At 35.7% G+C, this 12,592-nt stretch overlaps 1 protein-coding gene across 3 annotated transcripts in view; it reads right to left on the bottom strand.

The window, feature by feature from the left end:
• PRKD1 (protein kinase D1) overlaps window positions 1-12,592 on the bottom strand; it is a 334,328-nt gene that overhangs the window by 37,837 nt on the left and 283,899 nt on the right. For all 3 annotated transcript variants that reach the window (XM_019428046.2, XM_019428045.2, XM_053889317.1), the window contains 5 exons: window positions 11,273-11,350; window positions 9,270-9,549; window positions 8,169-8,221; window positions 5,841-5,913; window positions 3,406-3,512 (listed from right to left, as the gene is read on the bottom strand). In XM_019428046.2, the coding sequence (XP_019283591.1) occupies window positions 3,406-3,512; window positions 5,841-5,913; window positions 8,169-8,221; window positions 9,270-9,549; window positions 11,273-11,350 (591 nt within the window). The remainder of the gene's footprint in view (window positions 1-3,405; window positions 3,513-5,840; window positions 5,914-8,168; window positions 8,222-9,269; window positions 9,550-11,272; window positions 11,351-12,592) is intronic.

Raw genomic sequence — 12,592 nt, forward strand, 5'->3', positions numbered from 1 at the left:
ATATAGAAAGGAGAAAATGGAGAAAGAAAGAATTCTTTCACATATTCCATAGTTACACAACTTTGAAGTCTTCTATAAGCTAAGGAGCTTTTTTACAAACCACAGAAACAAATTAGCATTTGACCAGAGGACTAGGAGAGCTGCATGGGCAGGAATTTCTGCCATCAGTCACTTTAGTCAACATGGCCACTTCTGGAGAATCAGGAGGAGGGGACAGGGCAGAACTTGTGAACTCCAGGTACAACCATAAATGAGGACTCCAGCTTTTGTAAGTAGGGAACCACAAGGCAGAGGATATCAAATGCTTCCAGGAATCACTTTTATATCCAGAGGGATGGAATTCTGTTCCATAAGGTTAGTAGAAGAAAACCTTTCTCACCATCCAGGTGACTTTGATCATGGCACTTTGTCTGAACGTATCAGTTAGTGAGTCAGAATTCTAACCCCCACCCTCTCTCCCCATTACTGCTTTGTCTTTTCAGGTCCAAAAAGATGAATTCTAACTTTTAATAAAAATATAAAATGAGGCAATGAGGGCTTTCAGAGAACTAACCACATTAACCATAGTTAATCTTTCTTAACTAACCAATTAAACATTAATAGCAAATGTGGACCAGATTCCTGCTACCTACTGGGATATTATGTATGCCATCTTATGTGACAGGATGGTGTTTCTGTACAATTTTATTCAACAAATATTTGCTAAACACGTAATGTGCACCAGGAAAAAATTATTGTGTTTGGGATACATCAGTAAGTGAAACCATGATATCTGCCCTCCAGATGTGCACATTCTAGTGAAGGGGCTGGGGTGAGAAACACACAACAAATACAACAAATGAAATTCTGTAACAGACCAGAAGGCAATTAAGTGCTATGGAAGAAAAAAAACCATAGATCAGAGTTAACAGTGGTACAGGGGTATGGATGTGAGGGGGTTTGAGTGGACTGTATTTTTAAATAAGGTGAGAGTGGCATTTATATATCAATGATATGAACTTAAACATCATTGTCTCTGGATATTGCATTATAATCTTTCTGGGAAGCTGATAAATTTGACAATTGGTAAAAAGGTTCAAACTTTTTTTTTTCATTTGTTTCAGTTGGAAGATAGGATGAGTTCCCTATTTTTGATGAACAAATTTTGAACCAATTGGCAACTTTATGATAAAGTACAAACTGCTGAATCCAATATGTGCATATAATTAAGCCAAACCTTAATAAGACGCATAGTACATGCTATGTGATTGAAAATTCAACACATAAATATGCTGCAAACATCTGACTGACGGAAGGCATAGCCGAGTGATTCAAACTAAGACTCATGACAAAAAGGATCTGTGTGTCTCTGCCTCCACTGTAACCACTGGACATGGAACAGTACTTAGTTCGTGATATGTGTACTCAATCAATACAAGTTTGATGAAAAAAGTGAAGACTGGTTAGGGCCAGTGGGGAGGAGTGATAAGCAATGAGCATTTCTGAGATTTCAGGCCATAATATGAGAACTGTTCCAACTCTTCATGTACTCAAGGGGCAGAATTTGACTTTCAACCTAACCAAACTTTTTTTTTTTTAGAAACCCGTAACGAAAATGTTGCCAAAGCCTGTTTATTGCAACTGAGTTGTTAATTGCATCCACTCTTTTAGAAGAGGAAATGGGAGGCAGTTTATGCTCAGGTGTATTTTATTTTTCTACCTTACTACAGAATCAGCAGCTGATAACATACAGACATGCTCAGGAGAGCCAATTATAGGTTCTAGACACAGAAAATCAGACATTCAACATTGATCTAGTCACTCTCTGCCACTGCCATAAAATGTAGAGTGACAGAGCCATGTTAACCAAGAAACTTCCCTCATGTCTGGTAAGGAAGGATAAATGTCTCTGTACACATGCCAGTCTGGATGTTGGCCTGTTGCAAAGGATCTGCCTTCAGGACACTATGTGGGAGGGGAGACGGGGACGGCGGGGGCCAGGGTTGGCAAGATGTCATTGACTAACTTTTCAGACGTCACTTACAGCTCAATGTTGCCAAGTTAAGAATTTTCTAAAAAAATCTTTTTCGGTAACTGATTAGCAAACGCCAAGCTATGAATCTATGAATTGGCATCTTCAGAGCCGTGGTTATCATCTTCCCCATGAAAACAGAGAACACTGTGGTAGTTCTCTGTGTTACATAGTTGTTCAGAAGCACAAAAACACCATCTTTAGAAATTCTTAGTCCCAGAAAAGTCTATGTTATTTTTCTATATATAGCAAGCATTATTTTTGGTTGTCCATGCACATGAACTCCTTTAGGGCAGAAGTTGCATCTTCTTCAACTTTTTATTGATGAAACTCAATAAAGTGCAGTTAAATGAAACAAGTGAAGAAATGCAATATGTTTTGCTTTGATAGTGATGTTCAAATGAAAATTATTCAATAAAGCTATGAATTAGAAATTATGACCAGCTTGCACAACAAGTAGAGAATTATGGTGGTTATATAAAAAAAAATGGCCATTTATCAATGGCCTAATTGTCTAGACTGAATAGCTAGGTTGACCACATTTAGCAAACAGTTGCTCAATTTCCTTTTAGTCTGTGGAAAAAGTTTTAACAGTTACAAAAAATTGTATATACCACATAATATGTCTGACTAACATATTCTGGCTTGAAAAAGGGATTGGGGTGCCTGGGTGGCTCAGTCGGTTAAGTGTCCAACTTCGGCTCAGGTCATGATCTTGCAGTTCATGAGTTCGAGCCCCATGTTGGACTCTGTGCTGACAGCTCACAGCCTGGAGCCTGCTTTGGATTCTGTGTCTCCCTCTCTCTCTGCCCCTCCCCTGCTTGCATGCTCTCTCTCTGTCTCTTTCTCCCTTTCAAAAATAAACAAACATTAAAAAAAAAAAAGTAAAAGGGATGACTGTTAATGAAAGGAGTTAAGGAACATGCTCAATATTAAGGGAAAGGCTTACTTTGAGAGACAAAGAGGACATTAACAATACCAAGATGATCTGAATCTCAGGCATACATTACTCATTTACTTGATATGCTGACAGTTACATACTCAATTCATACAATTATCACAGCATAACGGTGGAATGTTTATGAAGACAAGGTCATTTACAATGTGAAACAAAATGGTTCAGCATGTCCACAATGAGCAAATGCTGAAACATTATCCATTTAATGAGCATTAATAATGTATTAAAATCCAGAATTAGATACATAAAAAAGAACAAATGTTGCCCAGACTCAGGAAAGATACTACACAGGTAGTAGTTCGATGCTTGATCTGCCTTTCCAGTTATTTTAAAGTGTTCCCAAAAATCTACGCCCCAGGTATTTGGATAACTTTTCTTTGTTTTGAAGAAGTTGGAGGAATATTTTAGAGCCTCCAAAAGAAAAGCAAAGAAGTACCTGTAGAATTGCAACCTCATTACGAAGCTGGCTTTCTTGTTTGGTTGGAAATCTTAATTTGTCAATGATTTTAATAGCTACGTCTCTTCCTGTTTTACGATGTTTTCCTTTAAAATGAAAAGGGGAAATATTAGCATAATGTTACTAAATATCATATGTATTAAAGAACACCAGAATTTATAAAGATAATTTTAAGAATTACAAAAATGTTTCACTGAATAAATTAACATTTCTAATGAGCACCAACTTATATCCATCAAGATTTCATTTCTTGGCTCCATTATTCTGAATCAAATATGTACTATAAAATCAGCCACAATTTAGAACAAAAAAGTGGGACATTAAAAGCTATACCTATCAACAGCCTGATATTTTCTCACAAAAATATGTGTTTTAGAAACAGGATATTGAACTACTTAATATGGACAATATTATACCACCAGCAACATGCTCTCCTTAAGAAAGTATAATTTTAAAGTCCTGGTAAACTAATGCACATTAAAATGGAAAGAATAAAAAGTCTTGGCTCTCACTAGCTTTGTGACCTTGAGAAATAATTTAAATTTTCTGACTTTTTGGTTCCTCATCTTCAATGGTAGGGCTGTTGTGAGCATTCGATGAAATAAGATATGTAAGGTACACACAGTACCCAGGTAATTATACACACTCACCTTCACCATCACCATCATCATCACCATCATCACATGGCAGGCCTTTTCCATACATTACATCCCATTTAATTCTCACAACAAACCTTATAGGGAATCTACAGGGCACCCTCAAGCTCTTCACTTCTATACTACTATAGTGTAGTAGATACAGAATACAGTAGTAGTAAATAAATATGAACATGAAAACAGGAAGTCGACCTAATTACTCAAGTTGTTTCACATACAAACTAAACTGAGATTCAATTGTTCCAACATTTGTTGTAAATCTGGTGTTCCTCCCCGCTCTACCCCACTCTCTTCCCGTTGACTCCTTTCGGACTGCTTCCCTTCACTACCAGATTGTCTTGTTTTCACATTCTCTGCTTCCCTAACACCACTTATTCTTTGACGCACTGTGATCTCTACTCCAACTCAGCCATTTTACTTTCTACAATCTTCAAGGTCAGAGCCTTTTTTGTCTCTACTCCTCTGCTGCTATAGTACTTGACCTTTCTTCTGATAGCTGTTCTCATCTGCTTCATCCCCTGTGTGTCTAGGCTTAACTTTTCAGTTTCTTTGTGGAGGCCTCTTCCTGGGCCTGCTCTTTTAGTGTTGGGTATTACAAATTATCTGGTCTCCCTAACTTTATTTCTTACCCCTACACTATGTGCAGTTGTGCATATTTGTTATGCTCTACTCGCAAGACTTTTCCTTTTTTGTAAGCAATTATTACAATGTAGAGCAATACTCTGTGTAGTACTGTTACACTGTTGTGCAGCAACAAAAAGCACAATGGCTGCTGACTTATGGTAGGTTTTCCATTAAAAAAATCATTTGAGCATTTTTTAAGAATCAAAATCACTTTTTTTCTTTTCTTTTCTTTCTTTCTTTTTTTAAGTAAACTGCATGTCCAACGTGGGGCTCAAACTCATGACCACAAGATCAAGAGTCACATGCTCTATACCCTAAGCCAGCCAAGCACCTCTAAAATTACTTTTTAGAACAGAATATAACTTAATCAGTTTTTAACTGAAAAAGCATAATATTATACTACCATAAATAATATTGAGTGAGACACTGTGATAATTTCAGAGCACTCCCACCTCACAAAAAAGATGATTTTTTAACTGATTATATCCAGGACAGGAAGTTATGATGGCATTTTATAGGGCTGGTAAAACATTAATGTTAAATGTTTCTTAAAGCCTTGAAGAATGTAACTGAACTGGCTAGAATCTAGAACAGCAAAGGTTAAAGTAATAAATTCACCAAATAGCTTGACAATAAGAAAAAGGTAAAAATATAGTCTTTCATTTCAAAAATGTTAAAAATGATAACCTTAATGAATACGTACATTGTCAAGAATATTAGAATTAAAAAATTATTTTATCTAGTTACATGAATGGATTTCTGTAGAGTTCTCATCTAATATGCTAAAAGGAAATACTAAATAGTAATTAGTTTATAAATTATAATTTCCATGCTTCTCAATATTTTGTCTAAATAAACCAACATCTAACCAGTATTATAGATAGAGTTTGTCAATATGTAAGCAAAAGAAGTGTTTTAGGAGTAGAAAAATTTCTCTTAGAAGACAAAAATACCCATTTTTTCCCAACAGTGACTATCTTGAGAAATTTTGAAAAAGGTAAAACACAGAGATAGATATACACACAAACATATATACACACAGTGTTGTCTGTTATGTTTTTATTGGAGATACTGTTATTCTACATAAAGTAGCTAAAACTCCAAGTTAATAAAAATACTAGTGAACTAACCTACCTCCGTAAACAATTCCAAATTGCCCAGAACCCAGTACTTCATCAGGAAAAATTTGATATACTGTGCTGATGTCCTATAGGCACAAGCCCAATGAAAAACAAACATGAAGCAGTACAAAGCATTAGTCCTGATAAGTTATATAAGTCTATCATATATATCACAAATACTATTAAATATTTTAACATAAACAATGAGATTGTAGGTGCTAGATGAACTCTGCAGTATCAATGAGTATTCAAAGCATACTCTACAATTAACTGAATTGTAATGTTTTTTGAAAACTGTTTGGCTCTTTAATTCCTTAAATTCTTCCTCGTATAACTTAACATGTACTTAACAGATCCAGACAAACATATAAGTACAGACATACCAATAATTCAGTTTCCTCAACAAAGCATTTAATTAAATTTCTATCAAATATATAAAATAAAATTTTCATATGTATAGACATGTTAAAAAAAAAAGAAAACTATTCGGCTCTTAAGCAGCATATGTTTTTCTCATGTTCAGTCAAATATGTTTCTACAGAGAAATAAGACTTAAAACTATACTATGCTACTTATTGTAAGTATTCAAAAAGGGATTTGCTTGTTGGGATGGTTATTTAGAAATTTCAGGTTAAATAATCATGGGTCCAAATCACATATCTGTGCCAGTCCTGATTCCAATCACCCTACTCTCTACGGTTAGGATGGTGAGGATGCCTCTATGGATCATCCATTCATCACACCCAGATGAATCTAAACTGAAAGGGCTGAATCACCATGGATTGGAGATAGTACAGAAGGATGACAATCCACTGTGGAATTCTCATCTGTGAGGTAACTAAACTCTTCCATTTTTATAAACCACTTCTGGAGATCACATGATCCAAATGTCTAGTCTTTTTGAAAAAAATGCTAAATAGAGCATTTTGCTTTAATCTAGGTCTTACAGTCTCCAATTTGATGACCATGCTCATGAAAACACAAACAGTACTTTTCACTTAATGTATTCCTATTCCTATTCTATCATTCTGAATTTTCTGCATATCCTCCACTCTTGTACTCTTTGTCTTTTTAGAGAAAGAGCCCTTTCACATCACTTCATATCCTATCCACTCTTATCTTTTCCTTTGTGCTCTTCCCTAGAAAACAATCATGCATTGTCTCTATCCTGTTATCCCTTCAGAGTATCCATGGGTGGGTTCAAGGCTGTCTGGAGATAAAACAAATTAATACTACTCCAGTATTTCAAGTCCAAGCCACTCCATCTTTTTCACATGGCTCAATGGCCCACCCCAAATTTTCAGGGGACAACAGTGGCTGAACAAAGTGGAATCACTAGACAGGTATCTAGAATTTTCCAGGAGGTTTACAGATTAACCTTTATTTCCCCAAATATTCTCTGGCTGAGCAAGAACAACAGGAACCTGCAAGTGTCTAGAAGTGTACTTCAGGACTGACAGCATAAGAATACTATGAAGTTTTCCTAATTCTCTTTAATTCAACTTTGATTTCCAGTTTACTTCATGCCACCGGAACAAAGTTTGCAAAGCTATAACTAGTGATGAATAGAGTTTCACAGAGTTTATTCTTTAAAACCTAAACTCACATCAATGTAAGTTAGGCTATAAACATCATGCTTTTGGTCGTAAGTATAACAGGCAAAATACAGCAAAAGGTCTTGAGTCATAGGACAGGGTGGGAAAGGCTTGATTACATTTTGCCTGCCTGACATGACATGTATAAATGACAAAGCATAATAATGAAGCATAATAAATTATCTCATAATATGTCTATAATTTTCAAAAACTGAGTTGAAAGGATGGAGTTATGTGGAGCAGCTGATGAGGGTGTTAGAATATGGACTATACGTTCTGAATTATGGAGTTTTCTGAGGTCTCCTTGCTGCATACAAGTGACTCTAAAAGCATTTCCAATGCCTTGCCCTATGACAGTGCTCCTTGGTGGCAATCAAGGAATGAGGATAAGGGCATATTTAAGCTACTCATGCAACTCAAAGAATTTATTTTGTTTGGTATTGTGTTATATCAACCATTAAAATTCTAATACCAAGAAGGGCAAATGTGGGAAAAATCAGTCACTACATTAGAATTATTCATCTGAGATGAATAATAGGTATTTAGGAAGAAGATCACTTAAAAAATCCACATAATGCAATGTTTCTAAAATCTTATGGAAGAAAAATATCCAAATAGACCCAATTTTATTTTCTAGAAAATACTGTAAAATTAAAATGTTAGATAAATAAAAATGCATTTTAAGATCCTTATTTTCCAATAAAGAATCACATTACCAAGCTTTATATTAGTAGGTATATACTCACCACATTTTCTTGAATCTGGCAATTTGATACTGAAATACTCACAGAAACCTCTCCTGGAAATACATGTTAAAAAATACACAAAGGAAGTAAGTGAAGTAATAGCAAAACAGGTAGATACATGTTTACTAATCAAGCTGAAGGGTTGTTTTTAAATCACAGCAATTAAATGTTTCTAGGAAAAGTTCATTACAATATTTCTTTCCTTTACAATTACATATTTACTCTGTACTTGGTTTTGAAAAAAAGAATATTTTGTCAGTTTAGAGTCTGAAGTCATGAAGCCTTGGGTTAAATGCTGGCTGCCTCTTCACAGCTCTGGTAAAGCTGAGACAACTTAATCTCTCTAGGGCCTGATGGCCTCACCTTGTAAAACAGGCAAATCATTAACGTCCACCTGTTTGGGTTGTTTTAGGGATCATAATAGAGACCTCCTGTAAAATCCTTAGCCATAAAATAAACATATATAATCTATTTCTATGTACACTGGGTTAGACATCAATTGAAAAGCTGTGAAAGATCAGAAGATAACATACTGTGATATGAAAAACAGGTTTTTTTTCCCCCTATAGGATTTGCTATTAATAGCCATTATAAAATTTAAAATTACATATTTTTACATAGATATTCCTCTAAAATATCTTTTTAAAATTCATCCTCAACCCTTGATCATGATTGCATTTTGGTAAAATCTGTCTCATTCTACTAATGAACAGGGATTTCTTCCTGGGATACAATTTTCTAGAGCTTCCAAGTACTCTGAACACCCAGTATCCTACACAGAGTAGGACAGTTTTGAGGAAACATGTTAACTCAGATATGCAAATAGCAAGACTGGGATTCCAGATCAAACTCAAGCTGACTAGATTACTCCTTCTTTTATGACCAACAGCTCTAGGTTTCTGCTATTGCCTAATAAATATACAGGGTTTACGTGAATTTGTTCAAATTTTCATATAAAATTAAAAAAAAATAAAATAGGATCATTTAATGAAGTATCTTAGCAGCCTCCATATAGAGACCCTATGTTCACCAATAAACTAAGTCATCCCCAAAGAAGCTCTCTTTATCTGTTCTACAGACACAAAACTAGAGCATACTCACTGTGCGAGTTGGTTCCTGAACCTACAGTCGAGCCCTTGGGTATGACAGGCATGAGAGCATGCTGGATGGCCATCTCCCACATCCTGGCCACATCGACGCCAACGCCACTGGTGAGGACACTGCTATTTGGTGGTGGGCTGGAAGGATTGACCACGTTTTCTCCCACATAATATACTACATTTGCTGTAGTGATCTCAAAGCAATGAGGATTGGCCCCATTAGGAATTAAAGCTGAAGGTTTTGCTGGTTCCAGAGATAAAATTTCTGATAAGGGGATTTCCTGTGGAAGAAAGAGTGTAGTAACTGCAGTTTATCAAAAGTATGTAAACTTTCAAATAAAATTCATGCTAGGCACATGTGACAAACACAGAATACTAGTAAGCAAAATTCAAAAATACCTGTACTAGGGGAAAGTTTATCATCTCCTCTCACCAGAAAAATTCAAGTGACCTTTCTACTATGTTCATGTGGCAAGAAAATGTATGAATACAAATAATGGTTTTGAACCTGCATCAAGATCTAAGAATATAAAAGATTGACTTTTATACCTATGAGGTAGAATCACAACACTTTTGAAATGCATTTGGATATGCATGGCTGTTTTTAAGCTTTGACTATCCTTTAAGGCACTAAAATGCATCATATAATTTAATTCAATAGATGTTAATATCATAATATTGCCAAATGAACAGTTTTAGTGAGGAAGGCCTCAGAGATTGATTTTAAAAGTAGTTGCTTGGGGCGCCTGGGTGGCTTGGTCGGTTAAGCGTCCTACTTCGGCTCAGGTCATGATCTCACGGTCCGTGGGTTCGAGCCCCGCATCGGGCTCTGTGCTGACAGCTCAGAACCTGGAGCCTGTTTCAGATTCTGTGTCTCCCTCTCTCTCTGCCCCTCCCCTGTTCATGCTCTGTCTCTCCCTGTCTCAAAAATAAATAAACGTTAAAAAAAAAATTAAAAAAAAAAAAAAGTAGTTGCTTTTAGGGGCACCTGGGTGGCTCAGTCAGTTGAGTGTCTGACTTCAGCTCAGGTCATGATCTCGCGGTTCGTGAGTTCGAGCCCTGCGTCGGGCTCTGTGCTGACAGCTCGGAGCCTGAAGCCTGCTTCAGATTCTGTGTCTCCCTCTCTCTCTGCCCCTCCCCTGCTCATATTCTGTCTCTCTCTCTCAAAAATAAATAAACATTAAAAAAATTTTTAAGTAGTTGCTTTTCAGACAATTTGACATTAAAAAATTAATCACCACATTGTCTTCCCAGAGGTATGGAATGACTAAGGAATAATGACTTTTAAAATAAATTTTTAATTTAAAATGTAATGAGGTTTCCTTTTTGTGTGAGAGCTGTGGACAGTGGACACAGAGAGGCCCGTCAACTATGGCTGAGTCCGCATGAAGTTTGAAGGAGTAAGTATATACTGTTTTCACTATGAACTTCTTTCAGAGGCACCTTCTACTGGGTGATACATGTGTGACATCTGTATTATTTCATGTGGGGAGACAAAATGAAAACTGCTGCCAAATGTTTCTCTAGAGGAAAGTGCTCTTTATGAATATCAGCAAAGTATGAAGACATCACATGATGTTTCTTAACCCTCCTGGCAATGTGCTGTGAGGCTATTTATGAAAAAAAAAAAAAAAAAAAAAAAAAAAGCAAAAAATGCTGGATAGAATGGGTTTCAAGAATTTTCTTGTCACTTATCTCCCAGGCCTTGAATTTTCTAGTTAAAATATACATATCTAACATATTCAGTTAAGATTCCTTTTCCCCACCACCATCCAATAGGGCCAGAAGCACTCCACAGGGAAATTTGAAACTCACAGATGACTAACTTGGGGTCACAATCTGATTCTCCCCAAATCTGCAAATGTCAGAAAAAAAAATATCTATTGGAGCAAGCACAAAATAGTCATGTCTGCTAGATGTATTTCGTATTCCTGATACCCTAACATTCTCATGAGAAGACAAGAGGGGGCAGAAGACTCCAATCAGGGAAAAAGCCACCCTTACCTTATAGTACCTGCTTCCTGTGTCATTTTGAAAGAGGGTAATACATTTGCTATCCAGTCTCCAATAGTGTCGTTTCCGCTGAAACAGAGGTAAGATTCAGGATCATTAAAAAATTTTTAAAATACTTACAGATTATAAAATAATACCCAAGATTGATAAAAACATAAACATTTTCCCAATGGGGAGATAAGATCTGGTGGTGGAAAATTCATGGGCTATGGACCAGGAAGATTCACACTTAATTTTAGATTATAGAAGATGACTATTCAGCAAATGTGTGATACATTTCTGCATCTATATCAGAAGGTTAGGAATAATAAAGGAGGTAATATATTAGCACCCAGTGCAGTGTCTGACACTTAGTACATGCATAGTAAATAATTCTATTTTAAAATTTATTTGACTACTTATAGAGCTAGACATGGATTTGTAGTTTGTAATGAAATTAAAAGTGTTAAATATAAGAGCTATAATAAGAGATAATGAGATGTAATATTTATGTATACTCATTATTTCAGAACATAAGGAATGCCATGCTGATCCAGTCAAATATTTTGGCTTCCATTAGAAATGGAAGAATTCTGAATATAACAGAATAACTAAAGAATATTTTGGAGGATGTCAAGTCTGATTCCATGATATCAATTTAACTAAATCAGGGGAATGCATCAAACTCTACCTTGTCTAAACATCACAACAGATCTAAACTTCTATGATTTGGTGATTAGGTTCTTGTTGAGTCTAGGTATATGTTCCGCGATTTTAGGGTATGTATGTGTGTGCATGTGTATCTGTGTATTCATCTTTTTAGACCAAAAAGCCCTAGCAGTGTTCTTGGTCTCATCCACAACTAACCTTAGACCAGTCAAATATACTAGATATATTTTAAATACTGTATACCATGTCTAGGAAGAACTAAAAGATGATATTCAGTTGGATCCCACAATAAGTCATGTAAATCTCTCTCCAGAAGAAAATACTGATATTACAGATAGTGTAATTAGGTTATGGTTGTCTATTTGTTAAAAGAAAAAATGGAGATCCTATAGATAGGAGGTGAGGAATAACCACCTATCTTACTACCAGTAAGTGAGAAAGATGCTTATCACCAAATGTCACTTAGTTCTACAAAAATGAAGATCAATTTTTTTCTCTCTTACACACATGCACAATCTCATTTGCCACCTACTAGGAGAATCTGGAGTAGTGAACACCTCAGACTACATTTAAAAAAATTAAAATATGTTGTCCTTTATCTAAAACAGTATAGGATCACTATATTCCCGAATAGGTTAGTTGTTAAGTGAACACTTAACTAAG

This window comes from Panthera pardus, unplaced genomic scaffold, assembly GCF_024362965.1.
Source record: "Panthera pardus isolate Hobbes unplaced genomic scaffold, ASM2436296v1 HiC_scaffold_24, whole genome shotgun sequence".
Classification (NCBI taxonomy): domain Eukaryota; kingdom Metazoa; phylum Chordata; class Mammalia; order Carnivora; family Felidae; genus Panthera; species Panthera pardus.